At 56.5% G+C, this 26476-nt stretch overlaps 1 protein-coding gene across 1 annotated transcript; it reads left to right on the forward strand.

Annotated features, from left to right (window-relative positions):
- Positions 1-1726: 1726 nt before the first annotated feature.
- RNF157 (ring finger protein 157) lies at positions 1727-23255 on the forward strand. The gene is made up of 19 exons (XM_062506229.1): positions 1727-1814; positions 6846-6964; positions 10872-10960; positions 11429-11575; positions 12110-12227; positions 12324-12390; positions 12546-12589; positions 12980-13027; positions 13291-13362; positions 13860-14019; positions 14191-14303; positions 14591-14829; positions 14925-15033; positions 15232-15343; positions 15768-15961; positions 16107-16172; positions 16490-16538; positions 18000-18110; positions 23152-23255. Exons 1-19 carry the CDS (start codon positions 1727-1729, stop codon positions 23253-23255), a joined length of 2049 nt encoding a protein of 682 aa, XP_062362213.1.
- The last annotated feature ends 3221 nt before the right edge of the window (positions 23256-26476 follow it).

The raw sequence follows: 26476 nt of genomic DNA on the forward strand, positions 1-26476 counted from the left end.
ATGGATCTGCACGGGGATAACTTTGAATTATTATCTGCACTAAAACCCTGCAGTCTGCTGTGTGCCGGTAATGAAATGTGCTGGCTCCCTCTCCCAGTTTCCCACTGTCGGTGCTGGCTGGAGTGAGGCAGGGGAGCAGGTTGGCAGCTCAGCAATGCTGGGCTGTGCTAGATTTTAAAATTATCCATGTGTAGAACAGAATTCCCAAAAATGTGTATTGGGGTGAGAGGAATCAGTTCCTGGGGTCTTGGAGCTCCCAGCTGTGTGCCAGCACTGAGAGCTGGAGCAGGCTCCCCCTGTAGATGTTGCCCTTGGCTCCTCCGAGAGCCATTTGAGTTGGGAAAGACCTTTAAGATCATGGAGTCTAAATCCTCCTCTTCAGCTGGTGCTTCAGCCCAGGTGTGGCATCCAGTAGCATGGACATGCTGTCTCTGCTGGAAATGTGGGTTCTGGAGTGACAGTGACAGGCTGGCAAACAGGGTACAAAGCCACCCCGGGCTGCTCTTTGATTTGGCTTTTCTCAGTTGCCTCTGGGGCTGTGTGGGTAAGAAGCAATAGGGAGAGGGGTCCATGTGTCCCTCTGCAGGGAGGGAATAAAGGGGGAAGCCCCGGAGACGGCCTTTGCTTGTCACCGTTGAGTAGCTGAGGACATCAGGGCAGCTGATCCGCCTCCCTGCACATCTCCCATTTGATATTTATAGCACTCGTGATATCAACTCAAATCAAAATCATGTGATGCTCCACTAACTGGTGCTGCCGGACTAATTAATCAACGGCAGGTTTAAGTGAGCGGTCAAAGGGTCCATCCTTCCTCTTCGTCTCCAAGTGGAAAATGAGCAGGGGACCAGTGCTTCCCAATAATTTTACACCGAGGGAACTGGGGGAATCTGTTGGGGTGCACTGGAGCGGACAGGCAGCTCCCTGCCTCCAGAGGCTGCGCCCGGTGGATGCAGCTGCTGCTGGTGTGGAGCGGAGCTGGGAAGGCGGGATGGGGATGATGGAGATGAGGGGGGCTTTAACCTGGCCCCTCCCCAGTGCTGTGCACCCCTGAAGTGCTGCTGGAGGGAATCAGTCCCTGTGCCGACAGCCGCACAAAATCCTTCCCCCTATAACCTGTCGGGAAAAGTGGGGTGCTTGTCCTTCTCCCAGTGGACACGCCGGCGGGAGGGGGTACAGGGACAGAGGGACCGTGCCCAGTCTGCCCCTGGGGGTCCCTGAGCTGGAATTGCTGCTTGATGTCACCCAGCTGGTGGGGCTGGGGGCAAAGACGGGTGGGCAGCGGTGGCCAGAAGTCACTGGGGGTGACAGATTATGGCGAGGAGGGCCACTGAGCGGTACTGAAGGCAACTGGTGACACGGCGGACGGCAGGTGGGTGGCACTGTGGGCACGCGCGTGCCACAGCGGGGGGACAGGTAAGTGTCACCTGAGGGGGGACCCCGCTGGGTGGGTGGGGGACAGCAGGGCAGAGTGATCCGGAGAGACAGCGGCAGCATCTCGTCCCCTCACCCCACCGCCGAGCCGGACCGAGCCGAGCCGGGGCGGGTCGGGGCGTGCCGGTCGATGGCGGCCCCGCCCCGAATGTCGCAGCCCCGCGGTGCCGCGGAGGCGGCGCCGGGCGCGGCGCAGAGCGGAGCGGAGGATGCTGCGGGCGGGGGCCGCCGCCAGCCCCGGTCCCGGGCGGGAGGAATCCCCGCCGCCCCCCGCCCGCTGAGCCCCGGCCCGGCCATGGGGGCTCTGACCAGCCGGCAGAACGCAGGGGTGGAGGAAGAGGATATCCCCGCTAATTCCGTCTACAGATATCCCCCGAAATCCGGTGAGTCCCCGGGGGTCTCGCGTCCCGGTGCCGCCGATAGGGAGGGAAAAAGGGGAGCGAGTCGGGCGGGCAGCGGGCACGACCTTGCTTCGGGCGGGGGTGACCCTGCTCACCCCAAAGCAAACGCTGACGCACGGGGGGGAGCACCCTGAAAATCTGGGTCTGGTGTGGGGCACCCTGCGGGAGGGATCGGGGGTCACCCCTCTCCGGGCTCCCCTTTGCCAGTTCACCCCGCTTTCCAAACTTGGCTGAGTTGACGCGACTTTAATGACATTATTATTATAATTATTTCTGTAGCCGTGGTCTGCGGCACCGGGCTCCGGAGGCGCTTTTTATAGCCGGTTACTCGGGTGCTGGCTGCTCGGGAAAATCCTGGGTTTAAATTCCCGGGAGGACGAGGAAGGCTGGGGTGGGAGGGATTGGAGGGGATCCCTCCTTCCCAGGGCTCTGCCCCATCGTTGCACCCCAGCCCCTGCCGTGGGGAGCCTTCGCCTTTCTGGCTGCTCTCCCTGCCTCCAGGCTTGCTGGTGGTGCATCTCCCGCTCCCGAATCCGGCCCTGTCTCAAACCTTGTGCGTGACCTTGGAAAATCCGTCCCTCCCCTCTGTGCCTTACTTTTCCCTGCAAGGGCTGGGCTGAGCTGGTGTCCGAGGGGGGCACGCTGGGGAGGGAGGGGTGATGGGGTTCAGCCCTTGGGTTGGCAACGCTTCAGAGCCTCAAAAATACCGGCACCGGTGAGTGATGCCCCGGAGCACCGTGCTTATGAGGGGATTGCACAGGATCCTTGCAGCACTAAATATTATTAATAGCTAACTATTTTGGTAGTTAATAGGATAAGGTAAATGCTGGGATCGTTAGCGCTGTGACAAATTACTCGCTAATTACAACTAAAGACCTCCTTAGCAAGAGTTACAGCCAACACAAGCCCTGCTCGTGTCCTGAAAAGCTGTGCTTGCCTTTTTTTTTTTTTTTTTTTTTTTTTTTTTAAATAATCTAAAATAGGTTGCACAGCTGGCTGGAGATGGCTGATCCTTGACAGCCTGGCCTCCCGCAGGGCTCCCCCAGCTCTCCTTTTCACATGGTTTCAAGGGCTCTGTCACTTTGATGACAGGTGAGGCTGGACCAGCCCATCCGTGGGGTTGCTCTTTGTAGGGACGGTGTCTCCATGCATTACAAGTTTTTCCCTTGGGACCCCGTCTTATTTAGGGTTTCTTGAAATATCTGTGTATGAAGGGGTGGAGGGTGCAAGTGCACCCAGCTGAGCACTTCCAAATTCATCTCAGCTGACAGAGGTCACCCGGCTGATGCTTAGCTCTGGCTTTCAGGGAGAGCCCGAGGCTTGTGGCTGTGCTCTGGTGTCCCAGTCCCACTGCTGGGTTCTGGGCTGAGCTGGGAGGACACAGTCCTGGAGCTGCCCAGGGTCCTCAGCAGAGGGGCAGGAGGTGCCCAGGTGACACAGCCATCTGCACTGGGACAAGGACAGGCTGGTGGCCCTGGGATATTATGGCTGGTTTGCCTTTAATCCGAGTGGGATTTGCCTTCAGTGCTGCCGGCAGCCGAGGGAGGACAGAGCCGATTCCTCTGTGGCAGCAGCATTTTCCTCTACTCAAAACAGCCACTGGCTTTGGAAATGAAGTCCTGGAGGGGAATCTCATGGGACGTTGGGGCATTTCCCTCTGTGGATGTAGCTTTGGCTGCTGGGCTGCAGGCTCTCCTGGGATGGCCAGTGCAGCCCATGGGAATAGGGAAGCTGTGTCTTGTCTCAGTTTAGCATCTCCCCATCCTGGGGGTCCTATCATCTCCAGACAGGGTGTCAATGGGATTAGTTAAACCATAATTTTTGTAAAAAAGGCTGAGATTTACTTCAGTGGCTGCTGTTGGGAGGGAGAGCCAGTGGGGGCTGCAGATGGAGCCCAGTGCCGGGCTACTGGGATGGCTTTTGGGGCAAGTCTCCAGCTTTCAGCCCCTGTCCCCAGCTGAGGTTAGCACTGAGCTCCCCTGGGGCACACGGGACTGTGAGCAGGGCCCTGGCTGGGAGCAGGAGCAAAGAGATTACTAATCCAGCAGTGACACCCCCAGTCCTGGGGGCACAGCCCCAGGTGGTGGCAGAGCCACGGCGGTCGAGGGCTGACGCAGCAGTGCTGTGGACACTCACCTCCGGCTGCCCGCTTCAGAGCACAGAATTAAATAATGGGCTGCCCAGGGGCAGAAGCGCCCAGAGCCTTTAACTAGCCCATCACAGCACCCTGTGGCCCGAAGGGTGTGCCAGCGCCGTGCCAAGGCCACCCGGGGCTGACCGCAGGCTGTGCAGACTTGGTGCTTCCCTCAACCAGGAGTGTGTGAATGAGCTGGGAATGAGCTTTTCTGGTTTTGCATCTTTGGAGAGTGAAGCTGTAACATTGAAGAGCCAGAGGCTGCAGTACCAGAGCCCAGCAGAGCAGCGATGGCTTGGGGCACAGTGCAGGATGTGTCACTGCATGCCAGAGCCACAGGCACAGCACACAACGAGGGTCCTCGCCCTTCTCTGTCACCTGAATAAAGTGGTATCACTGACACTCATGGGGACAAGGAGCTGACTGCTGGTGCCAGCAGATATGCAGGACACAAAGGCTTTTTTTTTTTTTTTTTTTTTTTTTGCCAGGAGCTTCAGGCGATTTGGGTTTTTCCTCCTTTCCAGCAGCTGCTCTGTGCAGCCCTTCCCGAGATGTGGCTGTCCTTGACAGGCTCTACTTCCCCAGGAGTGGGTGTTGGATTTACCCTCAGCTCATAATAAGGTGGCTGTGGCTGGGAAGGAGCTTACCTGCTCCGCCTCCCAGCCCTGTCCAGGGAGTCACCAACTTGCTCCTGCCTGGCTTTCTTGTGCTGGTGCTTCCCTGAAAAAGCTTGGCACGACTCAAGCCTCTTGTTAAACAGCAAGGAGGACCGTTCCTGGGAGGGAGCACAGAGCTGGTTCTGCCTGCTGTCAAGAGGGAGTTGTAGCTTCTGGGTGATGTGCTGGGAGCCTGCAGCACCCAGGGGTGCTCCCAACCCCTGGCAGGGAGACTGGGTGATGGCAGCATGGTCCTTACCTGCTCTGCCCATCCTGCAGAAGCTCCCAGCACACACTAAACTGTGAATGGGCAAATCACAGAAAGCCTGAGCTCCATTTTCCAGCATTTTCTCAGTGCCGGGGTGGCTTTTCTCCATGCTTAAATGTAATTTTTTTGCCATCTCCTGCTCTTGCTCCAAGCTGGTGTCAGGAGAAGCTCTGGATGCCCCATTCTCCCCTGGCTGTGCTGTTGCAGGCAGCTCTGTAGGCACTTTGCTCTTGGGGCTTTTTTTTTTTTCCACGTGGCTGAGTCCTTCCAGGCGAGCTGCCTATAAATTATGTACATGGAAAATGGGACCTGAAAGCAGCAGACATCAATAATTGATGGTCGACGTTTGCTAACGGGCTCACTGCATCTGGGCATCCCTGTGCCATGGGGCCTCGGGGCAGAGCTGTGTGACCCCACTCATCCCTCCTGGCCCAGAGTTAGATCCCCCCTACTCCTCCCCTTGGGCTTTAGGCTCTGTTTTGGGTTTAAATGCAGTATTAAAGCCTGATCCAGCCCTGGACAGTCCCTGCCTCTGTTGGAAGCTAATTTCACGCTCTGACTTCAGTACCCACAAGCAGAGCTGCAGCCCAGGCTTAAGCTCCTTTATCTGTGTCCCCAAATGTTTGTTTTTGGGGTATCCCCTGGGGGGGGTGCAGATGGACCTGTGCTGGTGGGTTTGGGGTTTTTATAAGCTAAACCCTGTCCTTGTGGCTGTCAGGGTTCAGGACACTGTGTCCATGTCTGACTGACTCCTGGTGCTTCTGTTCACCCCTTGCTGCTGCCCTATCCCTGTCTGCCTTTCCCTTTCCCTTTTTTCCCACTTCAAGACTCAACCCTCCTGCCTGGCCAGTTCCTGTGCCACAAAATGGTTTCCCCACGCAGCCCAGATCTCATGGACAAGGAGCAGACACTGGTTGGCTCCTGGCTGGGCTGGGAGGAAATTTTCCTCTAGTGGAGAAGTGCCTGACCTGGGGGCTGCTCCCAGCTCGGGGCCAGGACATTCTGGTGTTTTGGCTCTGTTTGGAGAGAAGAAGGGATGGGCCCTGGTCATTGCCCAGCATTCTTCTGGGTAATGTGGAGCACTCTGCTGGGTAGGTGCTGACCACCTGGAGGATCTACAGGACCCCAAAATCCTGCCTCCTGCAGGTAAGCCCTTCCTAGGGAAGGCTGCAGGCTGAGAACTGACAGAACTCATCTCAGTTGTGCTTTGCCCACATTCCTGGTGGCAGCTGCAGCCAATCTGGGCAGTGTCTGGCTGTGGACACGCTGCCTTAGGTGGAACACGAGGTCTGTGACCTCAGGCTCTGGGCAGAAGCAGCCCTGCCCGTTTTGAGGGCTGTATGCCAGGTCCATGCTGCCCTTCCCGGCAGCATCCTTGGGGATGTGGGAGCCAGCCAGGCTCCTCCGGGGCTCGCAGGGTTCTCTGGCCGGTCAGGCTGTGCCCCTGCCTCTCCTGCCTCCTCGGGGAATGAGCTGGTGTTTATGGCCACGATTAGCTCTGCTCTGCTGCCCCAGGAGCCATCTCCTCCTCCTCCTCCTCACGGACCAGGATCCCTCCGCTCCTGCCAGTGTGGGATGGCTGAAGGTCAGGGTGACCTTGGGTGGCTCAGGCCATTCTGGGGTTTACAGGGATTTCCCAGACAGGGAAAGGGGAGCAGGAAATGTTAAATCCTACGGACTCCTGTATCAGCCTCTCCCCATCCGAGCTCCGTGTGCCCGGGCTCAGACCGGGATGCAGGAAGAGGGGAGAGCAGGCAGGGACTGTGGCTTCTTCAGCCTCTCATTGCCTTTGGTGCTCTCAGCGTGTGAGCTCAACCAGAAAGGCTCCCAGCAAGGTGACCCTGGGGACAAAGTCACCTCCGAGCCATCGATCCGGTGGCTTCGTGCCGCTCCATCGCCCGGCTGGAGCCCCCTCCTCCCCCTCCGCTCAGGCGCTCGCTCTGTTTATGTTTCAGGGAGTTACTTTGCCAACCACTTCATCATGGGCGGGGAGAAGTTCGACTCCACGCACCCCGAGGGGTACCTGTTCGGCGAGAACAGCGACCTCAACTTCCTGGGGAACCGGCCCGTGGTGGTGGGTACCGGCGGGGCCGGGGGCTGGGGGGTCCGGAGCGCAGGCACGGCCCTTCCCAAAGCGGTGCTGGCTCTGTGTGTCATGGGGTGTGCGGGACAAGGCTGCTGGCTGTTCCCCTCCACGGGCAGAGCCAGCCAAGCCTGCCTGGAGCTGGCTGAGTGGATTCTCTAATGGTTCATACAAGGGTTGGGTTCCTGCTGCAGCCTGTCCTCTGTCCGGGACTAACTGTGAAGGGGAATTGGGCTGATTTAATCCAACTTCTTTCTCGTTCCCTCTCCAAGAGCTGCATTTTCTCTTGCCTTCCCTATCTCATCCAGCAGCCATATCCCAGACAGGAGGGCACATGGTGAGGGGTATAGCACAGAGGTGCTGGTGTGGGTCAGGGTAGTAGAGCATCTTGGGCAGGAACAGATGAAATTACTCCCCAAGCTCTAGCAAGAAAGGGAAAGAAATAAAAGTAAAAAGGTGAGGGTAGGTTGGGGCTGGGGATGGCATGGATGGGTTTTGCAATGCTGGGTGCTTCCAGCTCCTGCAGGTCTCAGGGCACAAGGGAACCTGGCTGGAGGGGGCCCTACACCCCACACAGCTCCTGGACATGGTTTGTGTGCTTGCTGCATTTGGAAAGGGAGGAAATGAGAGCAGAAGTTCAGCCTGGGAGTGATGTCCCCCTCTCATCCAGGTACCTCTCGGCAGTGGGACACCTCACCAGCACTGGCTGGAGAATTTTGGGGGGGGGGGGGGTGGGGGGGTGGGGTCAAGTATTCAAAAGATTCAGGGTGAGGACTTAAAAGTCACCAAATCTTTTCTGTTAAGTCGAGATAAACTTGCCTGGTGCTTTGGTCCAGCTCTCAGGTATTGCCTGCTGCCAGCAAGGCTCCTGTTTCCACCTTAGAATTGGCTTTGGTAGTGTTTTGGCAGCATCATTTGATCCTTCAGCAGGGAAGTGTCCAGCCCTGGGCTGTGCCAGAGCAGGGATCCCAGCAGAGCCAAGGTCAGGAGCACCCACAAAGCACATGAACACTGGGTGGACAAAGGCAGTGCCTCTCTCTCTCCATCCTCTGCGCTTCCCCAGAAAATGAGAAGTCAGCACTCAGTGCCTCTTCCATGAGTGTTGAGAAATCCTCTTGATTACAATAAAAGCCTTTAAACTGCCCAGTGAGCAGTTCCCATGTCAGCAGCCATGACAGCAGAGCAGCAGGGAAGGCAAAGGAACAGCTTGGAAGCAGCAGAGAGAATTAATATAGCATCACGAGCTAAATTGTCTTGCTCTGGTTTAATTACCGATGGCTCTGGGCTGCAGAGCTGTGACCAAGGTCCCATCTCCCTGGGGAGCAGGGTGAGTTCTGGGGCTGGACTTTTGGGTCAGGCCGGTTTTGGGGGCTCAGGGAGGAGCTGGGGAGGATCTGTGTTGGTTCTGGTCCAAGCCTGTGTCCAGGCAACACTTGGGCCTCTCTGAAGCTGCCTCCAAGCCCTGTCCTGATGCTCCTTGGCTGTGATACTTTTGGTTTCTGGCCTTCTGTGAGAGCCCTGGTTGGGCTGGAAACAATAAAAAAGCAGCCACTGCTTTTTGGTGGGGGATTAATTTTGTGTTCCTTGGGGATCAAGGGCCCAGAGATCTTGGAAGAATTATGTCCCAAGACCTCTGTGAGCAGAGCACTTTGAGCTATGAACAGCACTGCTGCCACAAGGATGTGCAGGGCAGCTGGAGGCTGCGCAGGTTCTCCCCTCCATGGATACATGATAATCTGGATTTTCCAGCTGGGAACAGGTTCCCAAGGGGCTGGGAAGGGCTCCAGGTTGAAGTAGCTGCTACCATGCAGGGGCTGAGGAGCAGAGAAGCTGCTGCAGGCACTCAGAGAGCACAGGGGAAGCCAGGAACTGTTGAAATGTGCCACTGGGTTTCCCTGCCCACGCAAAGCTGCTGGGGTTTGCTTGTAGAAAAACCCAAAGAGAGACTTTGAGGGTGGTTTTTTTTTTTCTTTTTCACTTTAGCAGAAGCTGGCCTGCACCAAATGTTGCTATAGGCATGTGGATGACATTTTTAACTTCACCACAACCGTTACCCATTTTTTTCTGTTGTGTTTCAGCTTGGTTTAAAGTGAGGAGATGCAAAATGTCCTCTGAATAGCCCCTTCTGATGTGCAAAATCTGGCTTGTAAAATCTAATTAAAAAAATAAAATCCAACCACCCCCAAAAAGTGCTTTTCACACGTGGGAGTGGAAGAGCCTGAAGTGGTTTTTGCAGTACAAAATTTGCCTGTGGCACTTCCCCATCCTGCCAAGCCCAACGGCCCCTGTGGGTGGCACCCAGGGGACCTGGCTGCCCTTTCCTTCCTCTGTCACCCACCCCTGGCTGCTGTAGCAGGAGGGGGGATGCACCCATGGGTGCTTTCCCTGCCAGGGCTGGTTTAGGTATGGTTTGACTGGGTGAGGTGCAAATGGGCAATTTTGGATGACTGCATTATTTTGAATAGCAGGGGAAGTATCATGACATGGCATAGCATGTCATGACATGGCTCAACTTCAGCCTGGAGTGTGTTCTCACTCTTTCCCCTCCAGCTGCAATGGGTGACTCTGCAGGTGCACATTAAGTGACTCATAAAAAAGTTCGTTAACAGCAGTTTAATGACTCTGCTGCCCTTTTCCCCTCCTGGAGAGGACAAGAGCAGCAAGATGCAGTTCCACAGTGCTGGGAATTCATCTCCAAAGCCTCTGATGCCATCAGCCACGCTGTGTTCAGCCTAGGCTTTAATCTGCCTTTAGTGGCACCTGTGGGATCAGAGCTGTGCCAGCACTGAGGGGTTCTGCCAGATGTCTGTCCCATCGTGTCCCTCTGAGCCCACCATGGGTCCCCCAGTCCCATCCATCCTGCTCTGCAGGGCTTTGGGGACAGGAAAGGTGATGATGGCCTTGAGGACAGGTTAGGTGATGATGGTTGTCCCATGTGAGAGCACCAGGGACATAGGAAATGGGCATCTGTCTCCCTGCAGGGCATCTCCAAGTACCACCTGCAATTTGGTCTTGTCCCTTTGGTATTGGGGTGCGGTGGGTGCCTTGGTGAGGGACAATGGGACACTGTTTCCTCTCCAGAGGCAGCAGTTGAGGCTCTTTGACCATCTGCCATCCCTGATGGCACCTGACACCTCCTGGCTCTGGCTGTCCCCTGGCACACGGTGGGAGCTTGCCAACAAGCTGGGCCTTAATCAGGGCTGATTCCTTCTGGAGATAAACCTGCCTGGGAGATGGAGGTGGAGAGGGGGAAGATGGGTCTTGTGTCACTTCCCTACTACCCTCAGTCTCCTTTGGGTGACTGCTGTGTCCCCTGGGTGCCACCGTGTCCCCTCTCCCCAGGGAGCACTGTAACCTCTGTCAGGTGGACAGAAAGGACTGGGAAGGACAATGTCACCTTGGAGGAGAGGTGCTGCTGCCTGCCTGCTCCTGCCCAGACACCTTGCTGGCTCACTGCTCTGGGCACAGGGCTGGCAGGCATCCCACCACCCAAATCCCATCCACCACAGGGAGGAAACAGGGATACTTGTGCCTGTTTCATCCCAGCTGGTGGGCAGGGAGGGAGCTTCAGCCTCTCTCCCCAGCATAAAAATCCGTCAGTGGCCGCCTGCCCTGTGCCCCACGACCCCCTCGCCCTCCAGCCAAAGGGACAAGGAACAGCCCCTCTGTGTGTCCCCTTCCCTGCTGTCCTGGGTTTGCTGCTTGTGGAGGGCTGTCCCTGTCATCGTGCTGCCTGGTACCCAAATGCCAGCAGGAGCTGCAGGTGCTCAGCACCCATCAGGATGCCCAGGCCGCCCCAATTCCCTCTGTAGGGTGTTGGGTTTGGGTCGCTGGGGGTTCCACAGCCACCGTAGCCCCCCGTGTGCGTCTGCCTTCACCGGTGTCTCTCTCATCCTAGTTCCCTTACGCTGCTCCACCTCCTCAGGAACCCGTGAAGACGCTCAGGAGCTTAATCAATATCCGCAAGGACACCCTGCGCCTTGTCAAGTGAGTCTGGGCACCCAGGCCCTGAGCCACGGGGAGGGAGGGTCCCGCTGGGTGCCCGCAGGGATGCTGGACACGGGGCTGCTCTCATTCCAGCACGGGTGGAGGGATGAGCTGCTCTCTGAACGTGCCCTTCCACTCCCAGTTCCCGCATGCCAGCACAGGCAGTGCCGCAGGATTAAAGGAGTTTAGCGCTGCCTTTGAAGTGCTTTGCTTCTTCTTTCTCCCCCCACCACTTTCCAAAGGCTTTGCTGGAGGGAGGCTGGGGATTGTGGCAGGGTTTGAGATTCGGGATTATGGTTGAAATCTGTCTGCGGCACTTCCCAGCCTGCAGGCGTGACCTTGGGTGTGCCAGGCACTCTTGGTGTGCCTCAGTGTCCTCTGAAGGAGGGCAGCAGCCCCTTTTGGTGCCGAGGGGATTAGTCCTGGAGCACCCCAAGGCCTGTCTCCTGGACCTTCTGTGCTCTCCAGGTGCTCAGAAGAGGTGAAGACCCCGGGGGAAGAAGTGAGCAAAGCCAAGGTGCACTACAATGTGGAGTTCACCTTTGACACGGACGCCCGTGTGGCCATAACCATCTACTACCAAGCAACGGAGGAGTTTCACAATGGGGTGGCGAGGTGAGGGGCCCCAGGCAGGCCTGTGTCCCTCCCCAGCTTTTTGGAGGGCCCATGTCCCCCCAAGCCTTGTGTGTGTCCCTGGCTGATGGACATGGAGCCTCCCTCCTAAGCATCTGTCCTCTTCGGGACAGGAAAAAGCTGAGGGTGGTGCTGAGGTTGGAGGGGGGCTCCTTGTTTCCCCCAGGTGCCACCACCAGGTCTTTGCCAACCCCTGCCACCTCCTTCCCTGTCACATCCTGCTCCCTCTTTTTACCTTCTAGTCAGAGCTGAGACTGGGGGAAATAATTTCCCCCCCCAGACCCCTGCAGGTTGGCTGTGGAGTTGTCTCTGTCCCCTCCTATGCTGTGTTGGCTTTACCCTGTAGATATTTTTAGCCCTTTTTAGAAGTTCTTACCCCAGCCCCAAGAGCATCTGGGAGGGGAGGAGTGACACACATACCCTCCCATTTCCCTGGCATCTCCGTGATCTGGGGAGAGCTGGAAGAATGTGGGGACACCCATGGTGCCCTGACCCTGTCCTCTCTCCACGGGACAGCTACACCCCCAGGGACAACAGCCTGCAGTCGGAGACCGTGCACTACAAGCGGGGGGTGTGCCAGCAGTTCTGTGTGCCCTCCCACACCATCGACCCCTCCGAGTGGAGCGAGGAGGAGGTGGGTCCCCCCAGCCCTGACATCATCCCATGGAGATGGAGGTGGGATGAAGCCTCAGCACTGCTCCATCTCACCAAGTCTCCCGTCTCTCTCTAGCTGGGATTTGACCTGGACCGTGAGGTTTATCCCATGGTGGTGCAGGCAGTGGTGGACGAAGGAGAGGGTGAGGAGGGGCTCCTTGCTGGGATGTCCTTTCCCAGTTTGCTGGCATTGTGATGCCAGCTGGGCAGAGCCTCCTGCTTTTCTTCACTGCTGCTGTGGCTCTGCCCGTGCCCCTGCATGTCCCCTGAGCCCTGCATGTTCCCTTGTGTCTTGCAGAGCACAGTGGGCACTGCCACGTGCTGCTGGCCACCTTTGAGAAGGTAAGTGCCAAGCCGGGGCCATCCTCCCCCTCCTACCTCCATCATCCAACAGCTACAAGAACCTAGAGAATCCCAGGGAACTGGGATGGTGGTGCTGGGCTAGGGATGTTCCGGGCTGCTTTTCAAATCCTGGGACTATTACCTCATTTTAAGCACCCACTTCTAAGGCATTTGGGCTCGACTCCATCTCCCTTCCTCCCACAAGTCTCCAGCTTCGCAATGTGTGTAACCTCCCACAGCTACCTGGTGGTGGGCTGTCAGGAAAAGCCAGAATTCCTGCAAAATGGGCTTGTTGGGAGCAGGGAGGGAGCAGGGACAGCCACAGGGTGGGCGGGTGCTCCAGCACAGCAGCCCAGGGGTGCCCACCCATGTGTTCTTCCCTTTTTCCAGCATAGTGATGGCACCTTCTGCGTGAAGCCACTCAAGCAGAAGCAAGTGGTGAGTGTTGGGGTGTCCCTGAGGTGCAGGTGTCCCTGCACACCCTGCAGGGAAGGCACTGAGGGGTTTTGAGGAGCCCCAAAAGCCACAAGCCTCTCCCAGCCTTGCCCCTGCCTCCCAGGGAGTGCAGTTTCGAGGTTATCAATGCCAAGAGAACCCCTGGATGCTGGGGGGAGGAGGGCTGGCCCAAGCAGGGGGCTGGGAGCCACAGTGGCTCTGGGCAAGGCGTCTCTGCTCCTTACCCCTTCCCCATGGGATTGCAGGTGGATGGTGTGAGCTACCTCCTGCAGGAGATCTACGGCATCGAGAACAAGTACAACACACAGGACTCCAAGGTGTGTGCCTGCATCCGCCTGACTGCATCCCAGGGGTCTTCCCTCATCCCTTCTTCCCTTCCCCTGGCACAGGTCTGGCCACTGAAACATGCTCAGGGCAAGAGTTTACAGCACAGACACTTCATGTTGGCATCAAAGCTGCTGGAGGCAGAAAACTGAAGGACTGAGCTTTTCCCCCCATCCTTCGTGGTCTCTTGGGGGAAGGGTCATGTCTTAGATGGGGAGCATGGGGCTCAAGGCATGGGATGTGCCTTATGCTCTGCTTTAATATGTAAAAATTGGGGTGAAAGTTCGGATTTCTGTTTCCTTTTGCCTCATCTCCCAGCCTCCTGGAGGAGAGAAATGAGGTCCCTGGGGGGTATTTCAAGAGCAGGCAGCCCATAGACACAGGCAGAACTCTCTCTGAGCACCCAGGCAGTATTTTAGAGCACCCACCCTGATACCACGTGGGCTGGGGACCCCCGAGGCCGAGCAGTTCCCTCCTGTCCCTTGAGCAGGTGGCCGAGGACGAGGTGAGCGATAACAGCGCCGAGTGCGTGGTTTGCCTGTCGGACGTTCGGGACACCCTGATCCTGCCCTGCCGCCACCTCTGCCTCTGCAACACCTGTGCTGACACCCTGCGCTACCAGGCCAACAACTGCCCCATCTGCAGGCTGCGTAAGGCCCGGGGGGAAGCTTGGGTGGGCTGTTGGCATCTCCCCTGCTCCAGCCCTGCAGTCCCTCTAGCCCCACTGGGGATGCCCCTCTTGGGAAACAGGGTGTAATTTCTTGACGGGTCTCCTTTCAATGCCTGGTTTTCACCCCTCTCTTTTTTCTCTGCTGTCGCAGCTTTCCGAGCCTTGCTTCAAATACGAGCCATGAGGAAAAAGCTGGGCCCGCTCTCGCCCACCAGCTTCAACCCCATCATCGCCTCGCAGACTTCTGACTCTGAGGAGCACTCGGTCAGTGCCTGGCTGAGGGTGGGACCCTGACCTCTTCCACCAGGATGGGGAGGTTTGGGGATCCCTGTGTCTCTGAAGAGCAGGGTTTGTTTATTTATTTATTTATTGCAAAATAATCTTGCAAAAAACACAGGGTTGATCTTAAAAAAACAAAAAAAAAGGTTTTTGGCAGGGTAGCCATCCTCAAGGTTTGAGCTTCTTCATGGGGCATCTTGATCCCACTGGGGGTGAGGGGATCATGAAAATGGCCCAGGGAGGATCCTCACCCCATGTCCCCCTCTCTGCAGTCCTCAGAGAACATCCCCCCGGGTTACGAGGTGGTGTCACTGCTGGAGGCCCTCAATGGGCCGCTGACGCCGTCTCCGGCCGCGCTGCCCCTGCGAGCCCTGGGGGACCCCCCGGGCGTGGGGACCCTGCCCTCCTATGGCAGTGATGGCCCCCTGCCCCCCCTGAGGGCCCTGTCACCCCTCGAGCGCCTGCCCGACTGCGGCCCCCCCGGGCTCAAGCTGAAGAAGAGCATCTCCAAGTGAGTACTGGGGTGGGCACAGGAATCTGGGGATGCTCAGGGGGTCTGGGGGCTGTGGGCAGGGGTGAAACTCTCTGCTTTGCCCCTTTGGCCAGATCCATCTCGCAGAACTCCTCTATCCTGCCTGAAGAAGAGGATGAGAAGTCATGCACTGAGTCAGAGCAGAGGGTCTCCAGGAGGAGATCCCCAGCCCAGCATGAGGAGGTGAGCACTGTCCAAAACGTGCTGGTAAAGGGTTGAGGTCCTGGTGGGGGGCAGCAGATTTAGGGGAGGCTTGGGACCAGAGAGACCGGCTGGGATTATCCCTCCTGGTCTTCCTCCATCCATAAGGATGCCTGGAGGAGATGGGCTGTCCATGCTGAGTATCCCCCATCCCATCCTTTCCATGGGCTCCTCTTCCAGGAATGTGGTGCAACACCAGAGAGTGAAAACTTCACCCTGTCATCATCAGGAGCCATCGACCAGTCCTCATGCACTGGAACACCCCTCTCCTCCACCATCTCATCCCCAGAAGGTACAGCCTGGAGGGGCTCATAGGCACTGGCAAGGCAGGACAGTGGCATCATGGTCTCAGGACTGTCACACTGTGGGGCGATGCAAAGAGGGGTGGCATGGCCCCTTCTTACCCTGCCATGGACATTGGATGGAGCCCCAGGGAGTCACCTCTGCTTTGCCACCTGTAGACCAGAGATGGGGACCATAGGGGCACCAATCATGCCTGCTTTGTCACCCTATAGACCCAGAAGTGGGGGGCTGTGAGCCCTGGGGACCTGCTGCTGGCAGCTTTGCACCCATCACACCTCCTTGGCATGCAGCCAGTTCTTCCTCTGCACCCCACTCCCCCTCATTAGCTCCTCTTCCATTAATAAGTGCTGTGCCATGTCTCATGTGGGTGGGGGGGGGGTCCAGCGGCCCCCTCAGCCCCTGCTCTCCCCCAGAGCCCGTGAGCAGCAGCCTGGCTCAGTCCGTCATGTCCATGGCCTCCTCCCAGAGCCAGCACTCCCAGCTCAGCACCGACACCGTGTCCTCCATGTCTGGCTCCTACATCGCCCCTGGCACAGAGGAGGAAGAGGAGGAGGGGGACATGCTCCCCTCGCCCGTGGCTGCAAGCGCCACAGCCTCTGATGGAGAGGTAGGGACTGGGGGCTGCTGGTGGAGCCCAGGTTGGAGAGCTTCCCCATGGGATGTAACTCCTCCTCCAGAACCACTGGCACCACAGGGTTTTTTTTTGTTTGTTTGTTTGTTTACCTTCTATCTTTCCCACCATCTTCCCATAGTCAACACCTGTGGAGTCCCCGGATCTAAATTTTGTCAGCATTTCTGCCGAGGAGCGAGATGCCGAGGTAACCGTAACCATCCCACGAGGAACTGGGAGCTGTGGTGTCACCCAGCACCGTGTGGGGATCCCAGCTGTGCCCATGGAGGGGGAGGCTGGGCAGCTGGCACCACATTCCCCCAAGGCTGTGCTGGGGAAGGGGCTGCCCATGCATCCATGTCCCCGTGGGCTGCTCTGGGGGTGGATGGGGCAGTGGGATTGTGCCTCACCAACAGTCCTGATCCATGGAATCCCCAGGGCCAGGGATGTTCCCCCAAAGGGACCTGGGAACAGCCCCTGGCACAGTCCTGGGCTAACACTCACTGCCTGTCACCTGTGCCACAGGGAAACGATGTGCTGGAGGATGAGGACGCCTCTCCCACACAGGAAGACGGTAAAAGGCCCTGGGTCATTGTTGTCCCCTTGCTTCCAGCTCACTGTCATCATGAGTGGGGAGTGGTGTGCTGTCCCCAGCTCCCCCACTGCCACCAGGGAGAGCCCTGGGGGACTCCATAGGCACTGGAGTCAGAGAAACATCTGTCACAGTGGGGACACCCATGGGGGGCTGAACACCAGTGGGTGGGGGGAGCCAGCCAGCCACAGGGACCCCAGAGAGCTCAGTGTGACAGAGCAATGTGGAGCAGGCGATGGTTGGTGTGCAGGATCCAATGGTTTTTCCAATGAGCCAAATAGAAAAGAGGCTTCTCTCTCGGCATTTTCTCCCTCACCAAGGTCTTTTCTCAAATTTCTGAAACTCTCCCCTGTAGAAATCAGTGTCTGGGCTGATTCCCATAGGAAGGGGCTGCAGAGCTATTCCCTCTGGGTTGCTTTCCTCACTTTCTTTGGCCTGTTCTCAACGTCAACACATGTACATCAAGGGCTCGTCTCACCTCCTCCCTTGAGCTGAGACAGCCAAGGAAAGAGGTGGTCACCTTCATGCCATTGGCCACCAACTACCCTGGATTGCTTTGGGGCAACAGGGAGGCCCATGCTGTGCCCCCTCCCACATTTCCAAGTCTCTTTTTAGCAAAAATGTGACAAAACTACTTCCCCATCCAACTTGGATGTTTAGCCAAGCTGGAAAGCAGGAACACCCATGGAACACCCACCCCCAAATCATGGCCTCTGACCTGCAGAGAGGCTCGTACTGATGGGGAGATTAAAGTATGACAAATAGGAATAATCAGGGGCTGTGGTGGCCATCCATGGGCATCCCAACAACTCTGGGAGCAGGATGGCCTTTCTCCTTAGGACACAGTCCTGCACCTGTTCTCAGCAGGGCTGCTGGCACGTTTGGGAACATCCCTCCTGAGGTTTAGTCACCTGCATCTGATGGATGCAGGTTAGAACCTGGGGACCGATCTCTTATAGAAGCAATGCTAAGAAGCAGTTACCTCCCTCATCCCCAAAAGCCTCCATCCCCCCTGCAAAAGCTTGGCTACGGCTTCTTTTGCCCCACGCATCCAGCTACTGCCTCTTCCTGGCATCCACGCAGCTCTCACTGCACTGCTGGTGCCGGAGAGGCTCCTGCAGGAGGTGATGGGTGCCACCACAGCCTGGCTGTGCCAGAGGGAAGGTTTGGCTGAACCCTGGGCAGGTTCACGCGTGTGCCCGTGGCCGCATCGTCGCTGTTCCGCTGCCCTCCGATGCTGCCGGTTGGAAAGGAGCAGCTCGGGTCACGCCCAGGCGTTATTGTCCACTCTTCACCCGCTCCCACCCAGACGCATCGTTTCTTGTTTTGAAAGAGGCTGGGAAATGGAGAGGAAAAGCCCCAGAAATCCCACCCCCCAGTGCTAAAAAGGCCACGTCGAGCCCCAGCGCGGCCGCGGCGTTAACTGCCTTAACTCCCTTCCAGGCCCGAGGACAGGCGCTTTCCTCGGTCTGAGGTGTGACAATAACAATGACATGGGCATCGCACACGTGAAAGCGCTGGACAATAAACTGTGCTCTGAGGCCTGCTTACCTGGTGAGTGGCCATCTGCTGAACATGAACTTGGGATGGGGGGGACAGTTCCACTCTTCCCTGCATCCCCCCCAGCCCTTTGCATCCATCCCTCCTCTCCCATCACCATCATTCCCACCATCCTGGCCACTACGATCCTTGCCAGGTTGTCCTCACTTCACCCATCCACCCGTCCCTCTGTGGGGCTGAGCACTAGACATGTCACAACCCATAGGTCAGGGGGGCTTGTCCAGACTGGGATGTCCCAGACCTGCTTTGCTGGGATTCTCTGTCCCTTGTCCAGGGGGCTGCTGGCACCCCCAGGAGGTACCAGTCCTTGTAGGAAGGTGGTTGTGTGGCACAGCTGTAGCCTGGTACAGGCTTGTGGTGGGCACAGCAACGTGTTGTATTGGGATGTGATCCACAGCAGGAGCTGCCTGCCTTGTCCTCCTCTTCCTCCAAGGCCAGGGAGATGGGGTGTATCCATCAGGTCATCTTTCTACAGAGCCCCAACCTTCATCCATCTTCCCATTTCTCCATGCTTTCTCCCCCACCCTCCTACTTTTGTTTCCTGCCAGCCTCTCTCCATCCCTTTTTTTCTTCCTTTCCCCCAGGCTCCTCCGTCTGCGTGAAAGTTCATGTTCGCTCTGTGCCAACACGGTTTTCTCCACCCACGCTTGTGCCCCTTCCCTGCCCAGAGTTGCCCAAAGGTGACAAATGTATTGAACACCCCTGGTCCCTGTGGGGAAGGGGGTAGTGGGCTGGGGACCCTGCCCAGCCCTGCAGGCTCTGCTTCCTCAGCCAGTGTGTGGGGAAATGAGACAAAAAGCCAAAACACCTTCCATGGGGTCTCTGTCAATACATTTGTGGACAAGCTGAAAGCAACTCTGCCCCTGCCTTGCCTCTTCAGCTGACTTTGTGGCAGGTACCAGACCTGCAGCAGGTACTGGAGAGCCAAGAGGCTGGGTGAAACCCACCGGAGGGAGGGGAAATCCTTTTTTCTCCTCTGCTCCTTTGGGAAAGCCTCCTCTTCTGCTGTCTTGCCTGTTCCTGGTGGTTTCTGTGCTGAAGAAACACGGCTGAGGCTCTTGGGGAGGAACAGGCACCTGCCACAAAAGCCCTGTGTCCCCTCCATCACCCTCTGTCAGCAGCTGGCTGTGTCCTGCTGGCCTGGGGGGCTGGGCAGGGAGCTGGGGGTGTCCCAACAGCACCTCTGCTTTGCTGGAGAGCCTGCAAAGCATCCCTTGGCTGTGGCAGTGGCCAAAGCCATCCTTGACTGCATCCTTTTGGTTGTGCTGGGGGGAGGATGAGGAAGAGGGAGCTTTGCAGCCCAGATGGCTCCAACACAGGGTTAAATTCTTGCTGTGCTGTGAGATGTGCACTGGCCTTGTCCCCTGCCTGGGCTGGGGTGCAGGAGCTGGTCCCTGGGCCGAGCCCAGCCAAGGATGCCCTCTCCATCCTTTGGCCAGCATACCTGCCCGTGTGTTTGGCAGCTGCAGCCCTCGGCACGAGCTCCGCTGCATGAGAGGGGTGATCCAGCCTCAGCAATTGTGGGGAAAAGCAGAGGGCTGCCCCCTGTGCTGAGACCAGGGGCAGAGGAGGTGCAGAGTGGGACTTCTGGGGCTGTCCATGGTCCCCTGGGAATGGCAGACATTATGTTCTCCATTCCTTCTCGCTTGCTGCAGGATACAAAGCTTTTGTTCCACAGAATAATAATGGACAGTGATCTTTGTTTTCGACTTTCATTTTTGAGTTGTTGTACCAGTTTGTATAGATCAGGATGTTCCAGCAGTTTTTAACCAGGGTAATGTCCATTCCAGTAGGGGTTGGAGACAAAGTGTCATATAACACATCTAACATACATTTTAGTTCACAGATTTTAGTAGGGAGTAGCTGAAGTCAGCCTGCTCTATAGGTGAAGTTACAAATGCATGGATTTAAACGGTTACAAAGCTGTATCTTTGTGTCATCCACTGTTAAATTGTCACAAGGGGTTCTTAGACACCCACACCCTTATCCTATGGATACTGGGATGGATTCAGGGTCATTACCAGGAGACGTTTCAAAATGATAGACAGATTTCTGTGTCCAAACACACAGGCTATCAGAATGTTACTTTCACATACAAACCCCTGTCATTTTCTCACCACACAACCATCTACGTCAGAGGTTTGGCATGCATGTGTATGATCGTTCTTAAAAGCCCATGCTCAGTGTTCCAATGGATCTAATGCCACAAGGATTTGGTGCTTGGTACATACAGAAGCACTATGCATTGTAAGACAAATGCTGTGACCTTACTAATGATGGGGGCATAAGAAAATCTGACTAAAGACCACCAGGTTCTAAACGCCCTTTTGAATTTCAATGAATAAAAGTCCCTTTTCCCATTCAGTGGTTATCTCAGCACTGGTAGAGTGTAACCACAACTGAGCTGGACTACAGCTGAAGACACTGTTTTGAGCAATTCCCAGACCATCAGCCAGCTGGTCATCAGCATTTGGATATTTTTGATATTTGAAGCTGATCACTGTGTGTTTCCAAGTGGATAAGGAAGACCTTAAGGGTTGATCTGTAGTGTTCAAATTAATAATGGTTGCACCCCATTGATCAGTGACAGTTTCAAGACTGATATTGTTCAATACCCCTATTGCAATTCCCAATACATCAGTTAGATGTGCAAGGCAACAGTCTCTGGTTCAGCCAGGAAAACCACCCAAGAGAGGAGGTACCTGTAAAAGAACATTTTGATCTGATAGCAGAAACATTGGTCTGCATCTCTTTAAGGACTAGGATTAAACAATATTTGCTGTTGTTCAACCAGTTTGACCTTGAAATGTTCAGAGTTGATTTTATAGGTTTTGGAGAAGTCATGGAGGGTATGCTGGGCACCCTTAAATTCTCTAGGGTACAGTCAGCTTCTCTATCGTAAGGTGTTAAGATCAGTATTGTATCTTTAAATTTACAGTCCTTTAGGCTCATGGTGAGACAGACTGGGGGTGTTCCAAATTTTGTGGTTTTGTTTTGGCTGTATTGTTCATAAAATTTCTCAGGGTTTGCACCCAGTTCATGAGAACCCCATTCACTGATTGTAGGGAAGGCAGTTGCATCCTAGCCCTTGAGATCTGTGGTGTTCAAGAGTCTACATCTAGGAGTACGTCTACAGTCTCCAAGCTGGTGATATTTGATAATGATGTTTTTGTTCTCTCTGTAATGGACGAAGGCACAGGACCTGGTTCCTCAAAACTTCTTTTGAAATCTCTGCAGATTTCAATCTGGTGGGAAAGAGCTTTGGGAAGAGGCCAAAGTCCCCATCCCAGGGATTTTAGGGCGCGAGGTTTAACTGAAACCATGTCCTTGTGTGGGTCCTGCAGAGCACGGGTTGCAGGAGCTGTCCCCAGGGTTTAGAGCATCCTCTGGTTACAGCCACAGCGTCTGCTGGGGGCAGCATGGCAAAAACAGCTTTGGACAGAGAAACTGGGGAAAGGCATCTGCCAAAAAGGCTGGCACAGATGTGGAGGGGCTGGGGAGCTGCTGTAGAAAACCTGAAATCCCCTGAGGGCTCCTGCTGATTTAAAGCCACAGATGCTCTGATCTGTGAGCAGTGGGCCAGGCAGGCCAGTTGGGTTTCACCAGGATGGGACTGGGAGCTGGTCTGCCCAGGGCAGGTCTGTCAGCTGCTGACTGCAGGGGAGACCCCCCCAGCAGCACAAGGGGCAGGAGGTGCGTGGGCACAGGGCTGATACCCTGCTCCAGGGCCAGACCATTTCTACTGCCCCAGCCCTGCTCCTCGCACTGAGCAGAGCTGCGTCTCTGCCCTGGAGCTCTGCAGTGACTTTGGCAATATCAAGCTCTTAATGGGATTTCCGTGTGCATGTACATGTGGTCCTGTTTAATTATCCATTCCCTCTGGGATCTGCAGACTTAACATGCCTTGCTCTCCAGCCTGAGCTCACCATGAAAAGCCAGTCGAAATGGCAGCTGTCAGCTCCCATAAATCAGCAGGCAGCGGGATTTTGTTGCTCCCCCTCTGAGAAAACCTCTGCCCTTGGCCTTGGCATGCCCTCACACAGTCCCTCTGGCTCAGAGCTGCCCTGGGCACAGGGCTTAACCTCACTGGAGGGTGCAGCCAAGCTGCCTTAGGGGTGCACCCCCTTCCTAAGGGCACCACACAGCCTCTGATGGGTTTGGTGGTGGAACGTAAGCCACGGGCCGAGCTGCCATTACCCTGCCCCAGCCCCAGCTGAAGGGTGCTGCCTGAACTGGGACCCTGCAGCCAGAGAGGAGGCATGCAGGGACCCAGCTACCCCCACACCACAAGCATGTCCACCCCTCAGTTCCCCTTGGCACAAAACCCCGGGAGGATCCGTGCATGGGGACCCCTCACCCCGTGCCCAACAGCAGCTCTCTGGCCCTCTCCGACCTGTTCACAGGCAGCAAGGTCCCCAGGTCCCCCAGTCACCCCGTTTGCTCGCTCGTGTGCATGTCCCCATGTCCCCATGCCGCCGCTGTCCCGCCTTCACCATGTGCCTTCTGGTCTCTCCTGCCACGCAGCCGCCGTGCCGGACTCCTGCCCCATTAACATTGAGGAATAGGTGAGACCACGAGATCCCCAGAGCTGCACCCACCTCGTGCCCCATCCCTCAGGGGGTTGGTGTTGGGTTGTCACCCGTTGCTGGTGGCCCCGTCACTGCCCAGACCAAGGGGGACATCCCCTTGTGCCTGACCTGCAGCCCCACAGGGCACGTGCATGTGGCCTCTGGCTGGGCAGAGGGGACACAGGGGACACATAACCCCCTTCGTTTGGGTTGTTTAAACCCAGCGATGATCACGCTGTGCTTCCTGTTTGGCCCTCAGCACTCCTGAGAAATTGGGGGTTTAAGGGGCTCCCCCAGCCTGGAGAGGTAAGTGCAGGTACCCCCCACCCCTCAGTGCAGCCAAAACCCAACGGGGGGCTGGGGAGGTGGGTGTTACTTTGGGAGAATATATTGGGTCCCCTATGGTAAAATAGGCCAAGTGCACCAGTGGGCTTTGGGAGCCCCTAATCCCTGTTTTCTCCACCCAGGCCCAGAGGCAGCCAACAACAACCTGGGGCTGCAGCAGACCTGGCCCCGCTGCCCCCCTGGCCCCCAGGACCTGGAGCAGGCAGTGGCCGCCCTGCCCGTGTGACGGCTCAGCCTGGGTGGGGGCACCGACCCCCCTGCCCACCCAGAGGGACCCTGGTGTCTGGGCACCGTGGGAATCATCACCACCACTCCTTGGCTGTATCAGGACTGATTTTCAAAAGAAAAGACGGTAACCTCGACTTGTCTGTGAGGGCTGAAAGCCATGTCACTTTGGAGCTCCCTGTTAGCACCTTCCCATTCTCCAGCCCTAATGGGAATAGGTTGGGGTCCCCTCCTGCCCCCCCCCTTCCCCTCCCCGGTCATCTTACATCCCCAGGCTCCTCTCCTCCAATGTGTGGAGCACATGGGACAGGGTCACCTCACCAAGGGGGTTCTGGGATGTGGGTGGGTGGGGAAGATGGGAGGATGATGTTCAGGGGTGTGGGTCCAAGGATGAGCGTTGGGATCGGCACTCTTGGTGCATGAGCTGATGACTTTCATGGGGGGCCAGCCCCCATGCTGTGAGCTGTCCCCATGCCATGGGATGTCCCCATGCCATGGGATGTCCCCATTAATGCACTGGCATTAATGGTGCCCTCATAGCTCTCCCTCCCTCTGCTCTCCTCCTGAGCAGTCCTCCTGGGCCTGGCCCCAGGTTGCTTTGCCCGAGGGCATGAAGCAGGATGGCAGGGGTGGGCAGGAGGCCTGGTACCACCCCCAGCCTGGTCACCAGCCCTGGAGCATTGATAATTTATCCTCTCTGTCTTCCGCCCTGCTGTGAGCTCAGGGCTCTGGGCTGCGCCCTCTCTCTGCAACAAGTGCCAAAAGTGTCACCTCCACCCCAACCGTCCTGCCCTCCCTATAACACTTTGTAGCAAGGGGTGGATGAAAGTGTGGGAGCTGCCCCCCATCTCCATCCCCATCCCTCTGGCCAGCACTGAGCTGACAGTGTAAGTGGGTTTTGCTCCAAGGGCAGACACACAGGGGTAGTAAGGGAGGAGGGATAAAGTCACAGACCTTGGGGCCCTGGTGGGGCCACTGACAGAGGCCAGGCTCCACGCTGGAGAGCATCAGGGTCAGTCAGAAATCAGTCAGTCAGAAATTGGAGGAACATCAGACCCTTCATCCCAATCTAGTGGGCTCTGGAGCTGTTTGGAGCTGCCCAGGGTGGGAAACTGAGCCTCCCTTTTCCCCACCTGGTTTTGTTACATGGCTGTGGCAGCAAAGGCCACCTCCTCTTCGAAGGATACAGCTGCATTTCGGAGCCACCTCAGCACAGAGATGTTCATGCGCTGAAAACAAGTGTCCCTGGAGGGGTATGTGTGGGAAGCAGGTTCCCAGTGCCATCCCCATGGCAGAGCATGGGCTGCACTGGTGATGGCTGTGACTTCTAAAGAGGGATGGAGCTCTTCTGGGGACTGGGGGATGTTTTCTCTGCCTGGCTTATAGCCAGGGCCATGGTAGCTGCTTGTTCTGTGGCCCCAGTGTGGGTCCTGCCAGGGGTGGCTTTGGAGCTGGCCATCCCACTGCTCTCTCCTCTGGGCTGGCTGTATCTCCTCTAAGCTCAACAGCTCCCAAATTCCTCCCTGGGGACCCAGAGCTGGGTGTTTGGTGTGAGAGGGTGACATCTCCAAAAGGCCATCCTGTGCCATGCGAGCTGGGAGCTGCGAACAGCAGGGAGATCTTAAGGGGTGGGGACAAACCTGGTGCCCCGTTTGGGGACAGGCTGGGTGTCCCAGCCCCAAGGAGACACAGCACCCCACAGGGAGAGCTTTGAAGGTTCACCATCATGCTAAGCTGAGAAAATCACAGCAGCCATCTCTTCCCTAAGTCTCCAATATAGGCAGGGGAGAGAAAATCGGGCTGATGCTCCAGGGGCACGTTGTCTACCAAAGCCCAACCTTCCTCATGGTTTCAGAGGGGACAAGGACAGCTGGCGTGGCACCCTGCACAAGGTGCAACGGTGCTTGTGGCTGCCAGCAGAACAAGGAGCACTTAGGAGCGACTCTGAGAGTTTTCTGGCTTCTCTGAGCGGTGTCCCTAAGGCTGCAGAAGCGGGCAGAGCTCACGGGGAGGCTGCAGACCTGGGGTGGCTGCGGGTGGGCGCTGCCCCTCGTTCAGAGCGGCCGTGGCTGCGATGCAGAGGAGCCGGGAGGATGCTGTGGCCGAGCTGCCTGCCTGCCTGGCTGTGAGCGAAGAATCCATCCTCTGGGTGGCACAGGAGAGACGGGATTTGGGCATGGGCGACTCCAGTGGCGTCCTCGGCCACCCAGAAGGGATAAGGGGCAGGCAGGAGCTGCCAGCGCAGCGTGGGGTGAAAGGTGACAGCCCCTTTTTCCAGTGACCCACGTGTCAGGGATTTAAGGAAGGAAACCAGATTGCTGCTTATGATTTTGCTTTGAGCATGTTTTGGATTTTAAGAGTATGTTTAATAAAGGGTATCTTACATCGACAGAATGTCCAGAGTAATTTTGTGGTTGCAGGGTAAGGGCAGTCGGGGTTTGGGGGATTTGGTGTGCAAAAACCCTTTTTTGGCTGGGAGCACCCACTCACCTGTCACTCAGATACCTTTTCTAAAACATCCCAGCTGATCCAAATGTCCTAAAACACGTCTCAAGGTCCCTTCCCACCTGCAATCCCAGCTATCCTAAGTCCTGCCAGGATAGAGAAAGGGCAAATGCAAACTAAACCTCTGCAGGTAGAGTCTGGTATGGGGTAGAGGCATCTTCCTGGTGAGTGGTGTGGGTGGCCCCTGTCACTGCTGGGATGGATGAGGACACCCAGAGGGAATTTCTCCTGGGGGTGAAGAGGAGCAACAAAGAGCTGGGAGCTCATGCAAGAGAAATCCCTCCCGTGGTGGGGAAGAAAGTTATGTGCTGGGAGCTGAAGTTCTGAAGTTGAGGAGGGCTGTAAGGGGATTATAATTGGGTTTAGTAGAAGGGGCTGATGATGGTGGGGGAAAGCAACTTGGAGCTGAATGAGAGTCAAAATCAGAATCAATCCGATTGGAAAAGACCTCTGAGATCATCGAGTCCAACCCAAGACCAAACACGCTGGGGGGGGGGGAAATGGCTTGCAGATGGTCACATGCTTCAAAGGGATCCCTCCTTGGCCTCTGTTAAAGCTCTTGGAACAGCAGTTAGGGGGCAGGGATTTTTAGAGAAGCCTGGGGCTGTGATTTTAAAAATTGAATAAAGGCTCCATCATTTATTTTCGGAGTCTGCCAGCCCCCCTTCAGCTTTGCCCTCATCACTGTGGGTGCATCAGGAGCAAGATATAGGATGG

Source organism: Cinclus cinclus, chromosome 20, assembly GCF_963662255.1.
Source record: "Cinclus cinclus chromosome 20, bCinCin1.1, whole genome shotgun sequence".
In the NCBI taxonomy this organism is placed as follows: Eukaryota; Metazoa; Chordata; class Aves; order Passeriformes; family Cinclidae; genus Cinclus; species Cinclus cinclus.